At 48.6% G+C, this 17,413-nt stretch overlaps 1 protein-coding gene across 1 annotated transcript in view; it reads right to left on the bottom strand.

The window, feature by feature from the left end:
* WWC1 (WW and C2 domain containing 1) overlaps positions 1-17,413 on the bottom strand; it is a 155,484-nt gene that overhangs the window by 14,348 nt on the left and 123,723 nt on the right. Inside the window, exons 13-18 of the mRNA XM_018050071.1 lie at positions 17,151-17,231; positions 16,414-16,500; positions 15,405-15,597; positions 9,576-9,728; positions 8,809-8,900; positions 876-996 (exon numbers count right to left, since the gene is read on the bottom strand). Coding sequence (XP_017905560.1) covers positions 876-996; positions 8,809-8,900; positions 9,576-9,728; positions 15,405-15,597; positions 16,414-16,500; positions 17,151-17,231 — 727 coding nt within the window. The remainder of the gene's footprint in view (positions 1-875; positions 997-8,808; positions 8,901-9,575; positions 9,729-15,404; positions 15,598-16,413; positions 16,501-17,150; positions 17,232-17,413) is intronic.

Consider the following 17,413-nt stretch of genomic DNA (forward strand, 5'->3'; position numbering starts at 1 on the left):
TTTTGTAAAAACTAGGTGATCAGCTTTTCTATTGTCCTTTCACAGTAATTACCAGTAGAGATCAACACTCAAATGAAAAGCCTTGGTTAGCCTAAACAGTGCCTTTGTGTGCTTTTGGAAAAGGCACCCCTTTTGGCTGGAGAAACTGCAGCAAGATTTCCTCTTGGTGTGGAGTAGTTAGAAGGCAGGCCCAGATTCTTTTCCAGTACCCCTACCTCCCCCGACCCTGCCTGGCGGCCAGGCACCTTTGTGCAGTGTGCAACCTGTGCCTCCACCCCTGTGCACTACACGCCCAGAAGTCCCACAGGTGAAAGAATACGGGGATCTCTCTCTACGGAGCATGAAGCCTCTTACAACATGTCACCCAAGTGCAGCAGGGGAGCAGAAGGTGATAGTGACTCAACTAGACCCCCTTTCCTACTGCCCTTCAGGTAGACCCAAATGGAGAAATCCATGCTTTGAAATCCACCCATCTGTAAGGTTGACATTATTGCGCCCATTTTAGAGATGAGAAAGCCGAGGCTGGAGAGGGATGAGGTCATTGGTCTAAGGTGACACAGCTAGGTAGGAGCAGAGCCAGTGAATCCAGGCCAGCTGACTGCACAGCCTGGGGTCTGCCCAGAGAACTGGGAACCACAGAGGGTGGGAGAGATGAGAGGGTCAATCAACTCCTCCTGATTTTCTGTCACTGAAATGACTCCAATTCCAGGCAGGGACACCCCTATGCAACCTTCTGCAGGTCACCCCACTCTGAAAGCCTGTCCCCTGATGCCGGGGCATGAGACTTAGCCCTGAGACTTTTCTGACTGCCCGGGTTCAATAATTGAGGATTATTTTCCCCAAAACAGCCCTTCCCATGTCCCAGCCCTCCCTACCTTTATCGCTGGGCACCCGTCCATGTCAGGGGAGGCTTCCTCTTCCCCTTCCTCCTCCTCTTCTTCCTCTTCCTCCTCCTCGGCTGCAGCCTCGTTCTCGCTTGTCCCCTCCTCATACCTCCTGTGATGACAAGACACTTTGATTACCCACAGCACCCATTCTCATCTGCTCACGTGCCTTTAAGTGCATCCAGGGCAGAGCCTCCAAGCATTTTCTGGATTGAGGACACTTTAAAAAAAAAAATCAATTTTAACGAGGTATATTTACATATAACAAACTGCATTTCCTATAATGTTTGATGAGTTTTGACCACTGTGTTCCCCTATGTAACCGTTACCACACTCAAGAAAAAGAATGTTCCATTATCTTCAAAGTTTCCCTTATATGCTTTCCCAGTTAATCTGCCCCCACCCTCAGCCCATCATTGATCAGCTGTTCATGACTAAAGATTAAATCTGATCTTTCTTGTGTTTCTTAGAAATGGAATCAGATGATATATGCTCTTTTGTCTCTGGCTTCATTCTCTCAGCATCACATTTGGCGCATAGTATCAATAATTTACTCCTTATTGTTGAGTCATCTTCCATTGGATGGATGAACCACAGTTTGCTCATCAGGTGATAAACATATGGATTGCTTCCATTTCTTAGAAATTATGAATAAAGCTTCTGTAGATATTCACCTACAACTCTGCGTAGAAACAGGATTTCATTTGTCTTAAGACACTGGATTAGTTTGCTGCTGCTGCTAAGTCGCTTCAGTCGTGTCCGACTCTGTGCGACCCCAGAGACGGCAGCCCACCAGGCTCCGCCGTCCCTGGGATTCTCCAGACAAGAACACTGGAGTGGGTTGCCATTTCCTTCTCCAGTGCATGAAAGTGAAAAGTGAAAGTGAAGTCGCTCAGTCGTGTCCGACTCTTAGCCACCCCATGGACTGCAGCCTACCAGGCTCCTCCATCCATGGGATTTTCCAGGCAAGAGTACTGGAGTGGGGTGCCATTGCCTTCTCTGGGATTAGTTTGCTAGGGCTGCCATAACACAATATCATAGACTGGGTGGTTTTAACAACAGAAATTTATTTCCCACGGTCCTGGAGGCTAGTAAAAGTCAAGAACAAGGTGCGGGCAGGCTGGTGACTTATAGACAGCCACCTTCATGCTGGGTCCCCATGTGGTCTTCCCTCTGCGTCTGCGTCCCCGGTGTTCTTCTGTGTCCTCTTAGAAGGACGCCAGTCATATTGGACTAAGGCCCACCCTAACTTTAACAGACTCGTGTTAACTTAATTAGCTCTGAAGACCCTGTCCTCAAAAACAGTCACATTCTCATGCATGGTCAGAGCTTCAGTATCTGTAATTTGGGGGGAGACATAATTCAGACCATAAGATACGTATACACACTCAGGGGCAGAACTGCTGGGTCAGGCAATGAGTGGTGAACTGGTTTACCCACATGGCTATATCATGTTATGTTTCCACAATAATGTTATGGGAATTCTGGTTCCTCACCTATACTTGGTAACATCCATCTTTAAATTTAGTCATTCACCTGAAGAGTACTCATATCTATTGTGGTTTTAATTGTACTTTCCTGTCGAGAATTTCATTGACCATTCAGATTTTCTTCTGCAAGGTTTCTATTAGAATTTTTAGCCCATTTGAAAAATGGGTTGTCTTTTTATTACTGAGTTGCAAGAGTTCATCATATATTCTAGATAGGAATCCTTTGCAAATATTTTCTCCAAGTCTGTGGCTTGCCTTTCCTCTTCTAAATGGTGTCTTTCAAAGGACAGAAGCTTTTGATTGTGACAAAGTCCAATTTATTCCTTTTCCTCTTTAACACTTTGTGCTTTTTATGTTGTACCTAAGAAGTCTCTGCAAAGAATTTCTCTTATACTTTCTTTTAAAGGTTTTTTAGTTTCAGCTTTTATGTTTAATACTATGATCCATTTCAGATTAGTTTTTGTCCATGGCACCTAACATTTATTTTTTTCTGTATGGATATCCAATGGGGTTACAGCATCATTTGTTGAAGAGACTTTATTTTTGGTGATACTCTTCATAATTATCCTCTCCCCTCAGACTCTGAGCCTCAAAAGAGTTGGTGTGACAAATGGATGGCATTTGTTAATTAGTAATTTATCTCCATTCCCATCTTTACTTTTCAAAGACATACAAAACCGCCAGGCTTCTGATCAGCATGAGGCAGTATTTCCATACAGAGCTGAAGGAATTTCAGCCAAAAGCAGAGAGTTTGACATCTCGTTAGCTGGCTCAGTGAGACTGTGGATAAACACAAAATCTCCCTTAGGATTTTCCCAACAGGGAAAACAGATCTTGGCTCTCCACCTTCAGCCCTGTGCTGAAAACCTCCCTGGCACTTAGACGGGGACTCTCGCTGTGGAAGGGCCTCTTCTTTCCCTCCTCTGCCTCTTGATCCACTCATGAAAGAGCCACTAAACATGGATACCAGAGGCTTCCCTGGTGGCTCAGAGGGTAATGCAGGAGACGTGGGTTCCATCCCTGGGTCGGGAAGACTCTCTGGAGAAGGGAATGGCAACGCACTTCAGTATTCTTGCCTGGAGAATCCCATGGGCAGAGGAGCCTGGCAGGCTACAGTCCATAGGGCCTCAGAGAGTCAGACACGACTGAGCAGCTAACACTTTCACTTTTCAAACATGGCCTTGATGACCTCCGGGTGCCATGCTGAGGCCCTTCAACAACACCGAAAGCCCCTCTTGTCTCAGAGAGTGAGTAGGCCTCCTCAGTGTCACAGGCCACTCAGCGGTGCAGCCAGGTTCCCGCTCCATGAAGCGCTCAACTGCTGGGGAAGTCTCTTCTTTGTGACTAAGAAGCTGATCGACATATTTTCCGGGAAAGGGGGAAAAAAAAAAACAACCCTCAATTGTAAAGAGAAAAATAATCAGACACATCTTTTCACCCTTGGGAAAAGTGGCCAAAAATCCATAAAAATTTAAAAATATGTATTTGATATTTGTAATATGTATTTGATATCAAGTGAGGGTTTGGGAAAAAGGTGTATCCCTGTGGGGAGTGTTAACTAGAGCAGCCAATGAATACTGTGAAGTCAATTCAGCAGTACCTGCTAGAAAAAAACAGGTACATGTTCTTGATTAAATACTGTTTGATTATATTGTATCAGAGAGGACGTAGCTTTAGGGGCACTCTCAGTCACTGCTGGTGGGAGCATTTACAATCCTGTTTGAGAAGGATGCTGCAGGACCTCGTAAAATATAAACCACACATGCCCTGGGACCCAGCAAGGCCACTTCTCAACCTTTGTCCTAGACAAATACACGTAAGCTCCCAAGGAGGTAAATACAAGGGTTTTCACTCTAGCATTGTGATTATATTCTCCCGCATGCACGTGTGTCCGACTCTCTGCGACCTTATGGACTGTAGCCTGCTCTCTGTGACCTTATGGACTGTAGCCTGCCACCTCCTCTGTCCATAGGATTTACCAGGCAAGAATACTGGAGCGGGTTGCCATTTCCTCCTCCTCCAGGGGATCTTCGGACCCAGGGATCAAACCCTCATCTCCTGCAGCTCCTGCATTGCAGGCGGATTCTTTACCGGTGAGCCACCGGGGAAGCCCCTATATTCTCCTGCGTTTTCTAATCCTCTGAGAGTTTTGTTTTGTTTCTGGATCTTAAAAAAAGATCAAGTCTTCTGATTATACGCATTAAAGAAACCCGAACAAATGAAAGGAGGGAACAACAGCGGCATCCTCCACTGGACCTTGGGTGCGGAGGGAGGAGAGGAGATGAGAACAGAGGACCAGTCTGCGGAGCCCTCCACTCCAGAGCTGAACGGGCAAAGCAGAGCTAGTTAACATTCCAGGACCAAAAGAAGCCTCTAGTGTGGGGGAGGCGGCTGCAGACGGAGCCACCCCACTACCACAGCAGCTCAGGGGGTGGGGTGGACTCCCAGCCCTCGTTATAAGTCAGTGTCTCGGGAAGTTTGAATGGCCAAGGGTGGGGAGAGAGGGGGCCACAAAGGGTGAGAGAACAGAAGGTGGTTGCTAGGAGACAGTGTGAAAGCCTCAACACAAGCTTGGAATTTGGTGAAAAACCACTGATCTTGTGCCAGGGTTTTGGAAGACAGGTCCTGGGCTGATTTCCGGCATTGGGACCTTTGCAGAGTGTCAGAGGGAGGGGAAGAGAGGGAGAGAGAAAGGGGGAGAGGGAGAGAGAGAGAAGAGGGAGGGGAAGAGATGGAGAAGAGAAAGGTAGGGGAGGGAGGAGGGAGGAGGAGGAAGGGGAGGAAGGAGAGAGGCAGTGGGGAGACGGGAGGAAGCAGGGAGGGAGGGGAGGGAAGGAGAGTGGGGAGCGACAGGGGGGTGGGACAGAGAAGAAGAGAAACTGAGACAGCTGAGAGAGAACCCTAAAGCAAACGAACATACAAGAATTCAGGAACCTGGCCCTATTCTTCATCACATGGAGGAAGAGTCAAGGACAACAGGAAGAGAGGAGTCAGCCTAGGGGCCAAATCCTGTTTCTGGACAGTCCAAGGTCCAGGCTGTGAATGGTTTTTATATTTTTAAATGGCTGGGGAAAAAAAATTAAAAAGAGGGTGATATTTCACGACACGAGCAAATGATGTGAAATTCTAGTTTCCGTGTCCGTCAATGAAGGTGCAAGGACAGAGCCATGGTCGGCTGGTGTGTGTACTGCCTGTGATTGCTGTCACACCACGATGGTAGAGTTGAGTGGATGCAACAGGACCTGCCTGGCCCCTGCCTGGCCCGCATAGCAGACATTTACTATCTGGCCCTTTCCAGAAAGCACCTGCTGACCCCTGGAGTAAAAGGTATTAAGGAGAGACTTCTTGTCAGACCAAACATAGAATTTAGGGCTGTAACAGAAGAGTCGCTGCGTGCTGTCTGTGGGTCAGGGTGTGTTTTAAGGGCTAACCATGCATAATTTTCAGAGTCTACAAAATACCCCATGTACAATGGCTATTTCTTAAATCTCTATGTCACAGATGGAGAAACTGGGTTTGGAGCTGGGTTCTCAGCCCAGGCGTCACCTTAGAATTACCTAGGATGCTTCCCCCACCCCAAATTAATTTGTTTTTGACTGCCCTGGGTCTTTGTTGCTGTGCATGGGCTTTCTCTAGTTGTGGCAAGCAAGGGCTACTCTTCGTTTCGGTGCATGGGCTTCTCGATGTGGTGGCTTCTCTTGTTGAGGAGCATGGCTTCTCGGTGTGCAGGTTTCAGTAGTTGCAACCTGTGGGCTCAGAGAGCAGGTTCGGTACTTGTGGCGCCCAGGCCCAGTTGCTCTGGGGCATGAGGAATCTTCCCAGACTAGGGATCGAACCCATGTCCCCTGCATTGGCAGGTGGAGTCTTAACCACAGGAAACTTTAAATGTACTGATGCTTAGGCCTCACCCAGACCTAGGATCCTACAAGGAGCTGGCTGAGTGAGATTTTGTGAATTCACATCTGTCTGGATTCAGAGCACATGCACTTAAGCACAAATGGCAAGGTTCCGAGGCTGTGCTCATTTCCGAGATGGGATTTGCTGTCTCCCTTTCCAGCTGGTACTTAAGCTGTGTTCCTCCTCCATTTCCTGATAAGAATCCTTATTGTCTCTTGCGTGTCTACTACAAGCGTTCCACTTTCACTTCATCAGTGGCTGATCCTTCAGTCTCTCCTGATGATCCTTCACAGTCAGTGTGATGTCCCCATGTTTGAGCCAAGGATCAGACAGGGTCAGAACGACTTGTGGCTCTCTTGAGTAACAGTGGCTGCTCTTGAGGGGGCGGGCAGTGACCGGAGGAAATGTGGTGTGCGCTTCCAGAGAGCTGGTGATGCTCCTCAGTTTGGACCCATGGGTAATAGTTTGGCTTCTGAAAATTCACTGAGCTGGACACACGCACCAGCTTTTCTGAATATGCATGATGTTGCAATAAAAAGTTAAAAAACGCATTGCCTAAGGTTATACCAAAAAAGATAAAGCTACGGTTTGAACCCTAGTCTACATCACTGTTTCCTAAAGTGTGTGATGAGACCTTCTGTGGGGAGACAAGGGACTAAAGTTTCTGATTACACAGTGGAAAAGCTGTGTCCCGTCCACTTCTCCTTCAGACTTGGTTACATCAACAAGGACGTCTCTCTTGGGCAGTAGCATGTCTTTAACATTGCTGACACATGGACCTTCTTTAAAATTTTTGCTGGAGTGTAGTTCCTTTACAATTTCGTGTTGATTTCCACTGTACAGCAAAGTGTATCACCTATTGCTGTTCAGTCACCCTGTCGTGTCCGACTCTCTGCCACCCCACAGACTGCAGCGCGCCAGGTCTCCTTCCCACTGAGGTCACCAGAGAGCACTGAGTAGAGTCCCCTGAGCTATACAGTAGGCTCCCGTTAGTTATCCACTCTATACACAGCAGAGTATATATGTCAACCCCAATCTCCCAGTTCATCCCCCCCTCCCTTCCCTCCTTGGTATCCTTGCATTTCTTCTCTACGCCTGTGTCTATACAGATGAACTTATTTGCAAAGCAGAAATAGAGACACAGAAGTAGAGGAGGTATGACCTTCCTTTTTAACAGTAGGAGAGATCTTAGTCTTAGAACCTTGGCAAGCAATATATCCAGGTAGATTTTAACATTCTTGTTGTATTTTTATTACATTTAATCTTCCACAGTTATCTTCTAAGGCAGGCTTGGCTCATGACCTACTCAGTATCCACTCCTACATTCTTCCTTAATGACAGAATCCTGAATTTTATACCAACTAAGAGACCTCATTTCCCAGCTTCCTTTAGCTACTGGGTAGGCCAAGTACCTAAGCTCAGCCCATGAAGAGCAGGTGGAAATTGCTGGGTGGGACTTTCAGGAATGCTCATTGGTTAAAAGGCACTCACATGTAGACTCTGTTGTCTTTCCTCTTTCCTGATGCCTGCATGATGGCTGGTGACTCTGCAGCCATTATGTGCTTAGCAGCCTTGATGATAGAGGTCACACAGTAAGGACAGCAAAACAGAATAAGAAAAAGAGCCTGGGTTCCCAATAACATCATGGGGCTGACAGATGAGCCTTGGATTGCCTTTTTCCAAATCTTCTTTTTTAAGTAACAAAGAAGTAAAATTCTATCTTGTTTAAGCTTGTTATTTCTGCTCCCTATTCCTAGCTGCTGCTGCTACTAAGTCACTTCAGTTGTGTCCGACTCTGTGCGACCCCATAGACGGCAGCCCACCAGGCTCCCCCGTCCCTGGGATTCTCCAGGCAAGAACCCTGGAGTGGGTTGCTATTCCTTACTGAGGAATTTTCAATTTATGGCAAATTATACTTATTTCCACTTCCCTTTTGGCTCAGCTGGTAAGGGACCTGCTTGCATGCAAGAGACCCCAGTGCGATTCCTGGGTCGGAAAGATCCGCTGGAGAAGGGATAGGCTACCCACTCCAATATTCTTGGGCTTCCTTGTGGCTCAGCTTGTAAAGAATCTGCCTGCAATGTGGAAGACCTGGGTTCGATCCCTGGTTTGGGAAGATCCCCTTGAGACTACCCACTCCAGTATTCTGGCCTGGAGAATTTCATGGACTGTATAGTCCATGGGGTCACAAAGTGTCAGACACAACTGAGCAACTTTCACTTTCATGCTTATTCCCACTTCTAGTAATATAAAGCTTCTTAGGAATTTTTCTAAACCAAAATAAATGTAAGTGCATCACAATAAATACTAACATGTGAACCAGTATGAATAACTGCTAGAACATAAAATCACAAACTGGCAAGGGACTTGGGAAACACCGTACCAGGCTATATACTGCCTTGTTGCCTATAGAGACCCATTGAGAGAGGATCTTCGTTTTCACAGGGAACACTTCTCTTGGTTGCCCTGGTGTCTGGGGATCTCATCCCTGAGCTCAGGTCCAAGCCAGGTCAGTTCCCAGGGGCACCCTCACTTACCAGGTGTCTTCCAGGGTCTGCGTGCTGCTCCTTTCCTCCTGCCTCTTCTCCAGCTCCACGGCTGTCTGTTCCAACAGAGCAGACACAGCATCCTGCAGAGACAAAGGCCGATGAGTCCTCTGTGCAAGGCAGGCAGAGCCCCACCTGGCAGGAATCAGACCCTATCACCCTCCCATCAACTGGAAATACGGTCCCTAGTTCTTCTAACTGGCAGTTCTACTGAAAATAACCTCTGTATACATGGACAAAATTTGGAAGATGAGGTTAGTGTTTACATGAGACAGAATTACAGGTCTACAGCTGCAAGGAGATCATCAAGTAGTCAGGGAGACTGTCCCACTGAGTGGTGTCCACACCGAGAAAGCCTCTGTGACTTCAAGAAATTGTTTGACGTCTCCAAGACTCAGTTTCTTCTCTAATAATTACTCCACCTCTGATGTCCATGCTTCCCTGCTGGCCCAGAGGGTACAAAAACCTGCCTGTAATGCAGGAGACCCTGGTTCAGGCCCTGGGTTGGGAAGATTCCCCTGGAGAAGGGAATGGCAACCCACTTCAGTATTCTTCCTGGAGAATCCCATGGACAGAGGAGCCTGGCAGGCTACAGTCCATGGGGTTGCACAGAGTCGGACAGTGAGTGACTGAGTGACTCACACATACACACACCCCTCTGATGTCCAGCCATCTCCAACTCTGGGAGAGGCTCTCCTTCCAGCCGACCAGGTGCTGCCTTTTATAGGAGAGGGATGCAAAGCTGTGGTCCAGCTCACCGTGCTTTCAGGCCCTGGGATGGGGGCCATGGCTCCCGCTGGTTTGGGCTCCCGGCTCTGTTTCTTCAAGTATTTGTAGCTCAGGAGGTTGTACCAGCGAGTCGACCTCTCGCCGGACTGGCAGACCTCAGCCAGGCTGATCTGGGCGCCTCCCTGTGGAGGATGGGAAAAAAGCAGAAGCAGGGAGTGACAAGGTATTCTGGGGAAAGTAGATAAAACACCACTCCAGGTGAGATAGAAGCTTCCTGGGAGGAAGAAATGGCTGGGTATTGTTTTCTAATAACTCATTCATTCACTGACTTATTTGTTCACCGAGTTGTATAGGTTAAGATCTATCTAGACATTAATTTTAAGGATGGGTTCTCTGATGGCTCAGATGGTAAAAAATCTGCCTCTAATGGGGGGAGACCCAGGTTCGAACTCTGGGTTGGGAAGATCCCCTGGAGAAGGGAATGAGCATCCATTCCAGTACTCTGCCTGGAGAATCCCCATGGACAGAGGAACCTGGTGGGCTATAGTCCATGGGGTCACAAAAGAGTCAGACAGGACTGAGTGACTAACACTGTACTTTCATGGGTTGTTTAGAGATTAACTCTTTATCAGATATACAATTTGCAAATATTTTCTTCCATTCAGTAGGTTGCCTTTTCACTTTATTGGTGAAAACGAAAGTTCTGCTGTGCAGAAGCTTTTTAGTTTGAGGTAGTTGCACGTGTTGTTTTTTGCTTTTGGTGTTAGAGTTGAGAAAGATAATCGCCAAGACTGATGTAAAACAACTCAAAGCTCTAGCAACAGGAGACTGGGAGAAGAAACTGTAACCTATACCTGTAGTTATTCCATAGCTATGTACAAAAAATAAGGAAGATTTCTAGGCACTGATGTAGAGAGTTGTCCAACAAGATCTAGTCTAATTCCAATAAGATACAGTCTACAGCAGCCACGAAATTACAAGACTCTTGCTCCTTGGAATAAAAGCTATCAACAAACCTAGACAGCATATTAAAAAGCAGAGAGATTACTTTGCCGACAAAGGTCCGTATGGTCAAAGCTATGGTTTTTCCAGTAGTCATGTATGGATGTGAGAGTTGGACCATAAAGAAGGCTGAGTGCTGAAGAACTGATACTTTTGAACTGTGGTATTGGAGAAGACTCTTGAGAATCCCTTGGACTGCAAGGAATCCAACCAGTCAATGGTAAAGGAAATCAATCCTGAATATTCATTGGAAGGACTGATGCTGAAGCTCCAATACTTTGGCCACCTAATGTGAAGAGCCGACTCATTACAAAAGACCCTGAAGCTGGGAAAGGTTGAAGGCAAGAGGCGAAGGGGATGGCAGAGGACAGGATGGTTGGATGGCATCACCGACTCAATGGATACGGGTTTGAGCAAGTGCCAGGAGATGGTGAGGGACAGAGAGGCCTGACGTGCTGCAGTCCGTGGGGTCGCAAAGAGTTGGACACGACTGAATGACTGAACAACAACAACAACAACAACAACAACAACTACTTGGGGCTGCCTCACAGGTGTGAATGGTCTGCCTCAGTAAACTGGATGCACTTTGACAGCATCAAGCATTCATTCAATCATTTATTTGATGCACACACATTTGCCCAGTTGCCTCTATGTGTCAGACACTGTTCTGGGTGTTGGGAACACAGCGGGATTTAAGGCAGAGAAAAATCCCTGCCCTCCTCAGTTTATATTCCAGTCTGGGGGAATCAGATAATCCGTAAGTAACTTCTATATTGTGTCTCATAGAGTCTAAGATGCCATCAATTATAGAGTATACTATTATTTCATGTATCACTAAGAAAGAAAAATAGTTACCAATTAGAAGATGACCTGACAGCTAGTAAACACTGCATCTTGATTTCAGAATTGATAAAAATGTGGAAATAACTTGCACCCTAATACCTACGATACGGAGAAATATCAGGTGATATAAAGTGCTGCAGAGAAGGTGATACAGGCAAAGTGCAGAGGTGGGGATAAGAGGGTGGAGGGGGCAATGTGGCTTTACGTAGGGTGGAAGGAAGTCCTCACGGAGAAGGCGACATCTGGGTCAAGAACAGAGAGTGACTTTTGCCCATCAATATCCAGGAGAAAAGAATTACATTCGAAAAGGATGGCAGTGAGAAAGGCCAGAGAAGGGGGTGTGGGGTGTATTCAAGGGGCACAAGGGGGCTGGAGGAAGAGTCTCGGGGATCAAATCCAAGAGATGGCAAGGAGCAGACCTCAGAGGACCTGGGGAGAGCAGGCAAAGGCCCAGGTGTTGACTCTGGCTGGAGACAAGCCTTCCTAAGGATTTAAGGAGAGAACTGGATGGACTCATGTGCGATTTAATAGGATCACCCTGGCGACTGTGTTGGAAAGAGATGAAGGGCGGCAAGAACAGAAGCAGAGAGACCCAGGAGGGGATTCTGCAACTATCAGGTGAAAGATGGTGGTGGTCAGGAGCATGGGAGAAGTGGCTGGAATCTGGAGATCTTCTGAAGGCAGAGCTAGGAGTTCCTGAAGGACTGAACATGGGGTACAAGAGGAAGAAAGGGGTCCAAGACAACCCTGTGGTCTCTGGCTTGGGCAGTGGATGAATGAATGGGGTTGCATTCAGCTGAGACAGTGAAGACATGGAAGGAAAGCTCAGGAGTGTGCTGTGGACACATGATTGGTGATGCCGACTGGATATGCAAGAAAAGATGGAAGAGACAGCGGACATACAGCACTGAGATGAGTGGGGAGGCCCAGGACGGCGCTATTACATGGAACGGTGTTTGAAAGTCGGGATAGGACAAGATCAATGAAGCAGTGCATGCAAGTAGAAGAGGGGAGGAGAGCAAGGCCTGAGCCCTGGGGCCTTCAGACGGGGAGAGGTCAGGAAAATGAGCAAGAATCCACAGAGCAGACAGACAGAGAAGCCAGTGATGGGAGAAGGCGGCCAAGAGAGCGAGTGGTCCAGGAAGCCAAGTCAGGGCGAAGGATGTCAAAGAAGATGGAGTGAGCAACTGAGCCAAACACTGCAGACAGGCCAAGAGACACAAGGATGGAGAGAGCTGGCCACTGGATTTAGCAACGAGGAGGCCCCCGATGACCTTGATGAACACATTTTTGGTGGAACGATGAGGGCCAGAGCCCACGTTGGTCTGAGATGCAGAGAAAACACACACACCTCGTTCATGTGTTGCTACAGAGAAAACAGAAGAAGTAATATAGTAGCTGGAGGAAGAAATGGGGTAAAAAAAAATTTTTTTTTTACAACATGGGATTAATAACAGCATATATATGGAGAGGTATATTGAGAAGTTCGATCTAGTGGAGGAGGGGAAACTGGAGACAGAGAACAGAGCAGAAGGGTGAGGGCTGGCATGATGACCTTGAGCGAGGATGGCCATGGATGGGAGTGCGGAGGGCCCACCCCGAGCTCTGGGAGGAACCACAGAGCCTGCAAGAAGAGCTAACTGTTGCGGGGCAGCTGTGGGGGCTCTCTTCTGGTTCCTTCTACTGCTCTAGGATTGAGTATAAAGCAAGAGCCTCAGCAGAGGGACAGTAAGGGTGAGGAGAAAGGAGAGGATGAGAATTTGGTGCTGTGTGTTTTTCTCCAATTGCGTGGGCAGACAGGAGGGGACAGTTCACTTTGACAGAGCTAGGCTTTTGCCAAGTGTGGATGGCAAAGTGAAAAAAGGAGCAAGGGAGGGTTATAATGGTTAGCTCTGGGGTATGAGTGGGCCTGGGCAGTGGGCTGCCTTTACAGAAGCTGCACAGTTGAAGGCTGAGCAATCAGCACCTGCCTGGAAAGCCTGTGACCCTGAGATACCACCATAAAGTGACTGTGGAACTGCTGCTCATGATATTGGGGAGGGCAAGACACATATTCCATCCAAACCCATAATCCAGTAGGGCAGTGTGATGGCTCCCAGGTAGCACAGTGGTAAAGACCCATCTGCCAATGCAGGAGACACCGGCTCAATACCTGGGTTGGTAAGAGCCCCTAGAGAAGGAAACAGCCACCCACTCCAGTATTCTTGCCTGGGAAATTCCACGAACAGAGGAGCCTACAGTCCATGGGGTCGAAGAGTTGTACTTGACTGAACAACTGATCACACACACAGTGTGATGGCGACATAAGGAAGTTGGAATCTGTGTTCAAACCCAGACTTCTCTACCTACTTACTGGATGACCTGAGCTGGTTAATCAGCCTTTCTGGGCCTTGATTCCTTACCTGCCAAATGGACCTAATGCTAATATTGCTTCCCTGTTGTGAGGATTAAATGAGATACTGCACTCAAAGTTCTTAGTCCAGAACTAGACACACAGACGCTGCTCAGGATGAGTACTACTGTCCTTGCCCAGCTGGTTACGTGGCTCAAAACAGACCGGGGTGCCACCAACTCAGCAGTGCGGGGAGGCAGCGTGTGGCAGCCGACAGCCCTTCCTCCACGTGTCTCCCTTCCATGCCTCCTCCAGCCACTGAAACACGACAGCCTGACACTCCACGTCCCCACGGGACATGGGAGACGGAGGCTCCGGTTGGCCATGGATGGAGACAAGCCACGCTGGGATGAGCACTTTGGCTGCTGCCATGGCAACCAGCAATGGCCAGACTTCAATTAGGAAGGAGGAATAAAAGGCCTCCAATTAGGAGGATAAAACAGGGTTGAGTCTCTTCTCATTTAGGAATGCTCAGGACTGAGGAAACGCTTCACTGGAGGAGCCTGGATTTTTTTCTTTTTTGTATATAATTTATATTCTATCCTTTAGAATAGAACTTAATATTATAGAAATAAATAAAGATGTATATTTTTGGGCGTGCCACGCATCTTGCAGACCCCTGTTCCCCAGTTGGGGATTGAACCTGGGTCATGGCAGTGAAAGCCCAGAACCCTAACCAGTAGGTGACCAGGGGATTTCTTGGAGGCTGGATTAGGAAAAGCTTTCTGCTCGATCCTTCAGCAACACCCATTCTGGTTACCAAATCCTTGAGTCACCATCTCATGTATTGGGTTCCTCCAGGGAGCACTGTGCTGACCCAGAGAAAACTCCAGGGTCTGACATGAGTGGACCTGCCTGCATTCTAACTCTGTTCTGACCTTGAGAAAGTTCTTTGTGCCTCATTTCCCCACTGGTACCTAGTTTATAAGATTTGTAGGGAAGATCAACAGAAATAATACAAGTATGGAGTTCAGTTCAGAGCCTACCATATAAACTGCATCCAATTCATACAAGCTGTTTCATTACTGCCAGTAATAATAACAACAATATAAATGGCAATGAAGCTGTTATGAATCCCAGCTGAGCAGGAAGGTGATGGGAACTGATTTCCAGTGAGAACGAGTGTGTGCAGACACTTCATTTCTTTACATCCTTGCTACAGGGACCAGCAGCACCGGCATCACCTGTGAGCTTGAGAGAAATACAGAATCTTGCTGCCCAGACTTGATGCGTCAGAATCTGCATTATAACCAGGTAACTTGTGTGCACTTGAAAGTTCGAGGGGCGCTGGTTGAGCGCTTCATTCAGTCTCCAGAGAACCACCTATGAAGTAATCAGGGTTAGCTGGTTTTACAGATAAGGAAACTGAGACAATTAAAGCATCTCAGGCCACATGGTGGGGAAGGCAGGTGGCTCAGCTTCAGGCACAAGGAAGGGATGAGGCCCCGCAATTCCATAGCAGATAAAGGAGCTCCCTGCTCTCTCTCTCCCCTGCTCCCAATAAGTCTACCTAGAACCCACGAAGAGCTGGGCTGGTACAAGCTGTGTTTGCCTCAAGCCTTTTCCCTGAAGTGCAAGGTGGATTAAGAAGGACAGAAGGCTGGACAGACAGAGCTCTCACCAGGCACTCCTCCAGGTGGCACCTGTCGGTGGTACAGACGTCAACTCTTAAGGTCTTTTGGTGTAGGGCTGGGTAGGACATGGACACCCAGAACACCTCGTTGAACACCAGGGTGTCCGCGGCATCCAGGGGCCGGGTCCGGAAGAGGCAGGTGGTGCTCTCGGAGCACGGAAGGATAGCCGCTCGGATGTTCCTAGAGGGGCAGGCACGCACGACAGCCGGGGTCAGGTCGGCCCGGGTCGGGGGCTCAGGCCTTAGGCTACACAGCTGCTGCAAATCCCCCAGGAAGCCACAGAGGACAAGAGTTTGTTATTTCCCCAGTCGCTGTGTCCAATCTCGTCTGCCTTCTGTTTTGCCTGCTTTCGGCCCGCCTTCCTCCTTCCCACATGTCACGCCCCAGGCGCTGGCCGGGTACAGACCACAGAGACAGAAGCTCATACTGCTGCCCTCAAGGCCTACGGTCTAGCAAAGGAGGGGCATGGAGGCAGATGAGCTCAATGAAACAGAAACCCGTCTGTACCAGGCAGAGCCGAGAGGCAAACAGTGCAGGTCTCTGCTGTATTATTAGCCGTAGAGTTAACACCCATCACAACCTGCCCACAGAATCATGCTGATGGGAATTGGCTCCTGAGAAAGGCAGGCCTGGCTCTTTCTGCACGAAACACTAGCACTTAGAGCAGACAAAAGGGGCCGTGACATCCTCCTTCACCAGGCTTCAAGTTCACAAGGACAGGGGTTTGCTCACCACCCCATTCTTAGTGCTGGCACCTGGTCGGGGCTCAGGACACACATGGAAAGCTGTCTGGGGCTCTCCTCTTTAGACTGAGCGTGTCTGCCACCCTGCCTGCATCCACGCTCGTGGCCCTGACCGCGCCTCATGGTCACCTGCACTAACCACCCACAGTGGTCTAGGGGGCCCGTGGTCGGAGCAGGGCAGAAAGGAGAGTGTCCCCTGGGATGGGCGCAGAGGACGAGAGGATGATACACAGTCCATCAGCTACACACTCACACTTTCTGGTCTTGCTGCAGCAACAAAGCAGAAAGGTTGCTCAGCTGGATGATGAATATTGCAAACTGCTTATTCTTCTCATCATACCTGAAATGAAAAGGGGGCATACAGAGCACCTGTTGGTAACACATTTATTTCTCTCTCCCTTAATTATCACGGACGGAGCTGCTGACGGCTCTGGGACCGTGGTGAGCTGGAGATCACTGACCCAGTGTTTGCCACCTTGCAGGGACACAGGTCCAGAGCTGTCAGTCTGAGTTTTTAAAGGGAAGCCAGAGGTTGTGTAAAATTTCCTGAGGGCTAAATGTAGGCAATGAAATCCTATTTAAAAATAATCAAGACCATTCCCCATCAAGAGATGAGCAACAACAGGAAATCTAGGCTGTAGCCCCCGAGGGGTTGACTTCAGTCCAGACGAGATGATAAGAAAAAAGCTGTAGTAACGATGATGACCAAACACACCAAGAGGCAGGCAGTCTCGGTCCCTACCCGGCTTGGCCCCTGCCCAGCTCAGTGACACCGAGCAAGGTACAGTCTTCAAACCCTGTTTTTTTCTCTTTTGCGAAATGGGGAGCTGGGAGGCATAGAAAGAGACCCCCACCTTTAGTTAGGAGCCCACAGCTGTCAGCGGGGCCTGCTGGTTCTGGAGGAGGGTAAATGCTGGACACACTGCAGAAGCGGGAGGAGGGGACCCAGTGCAGACCACACCCCTCTGCCCCGCCCTCCCTGCCACTTACTTCAGGGCGATCTGAACCCGGGTGGCACCCACTGCTTCTGATTCATCACTGTCAAAAGCAGCGGCTTCCGAGACACCCAGCCTGGAAGGCAACACAGAGAAGACAGAGAGAGAGGGTCAGGCTGGTCTGCAGTGACCTGGGGCCAAAGTCCTTTTCCAGAGACAGGGTTCTCTCTGGGAGGGAGCAGCATTCTCGAGGAGGAAGGTTTGGGTCTGCTGAGCCTCCCTGTGGACCCTGCCCACAGAGACTTTAGATCCCTCTCT

This window comes from Capra hircus, chromosome 7, assembly GCF_001704415.2.
Source record: "Capra hircus breed San Clemente chromosome 7, ASM170441v1, whole genome shotgun sequence".
NCBI lineage: Eukaryota > Metazoa > Chordata > Mammalia > Artiodactyla > Bovidae > Capra > Capra hircus.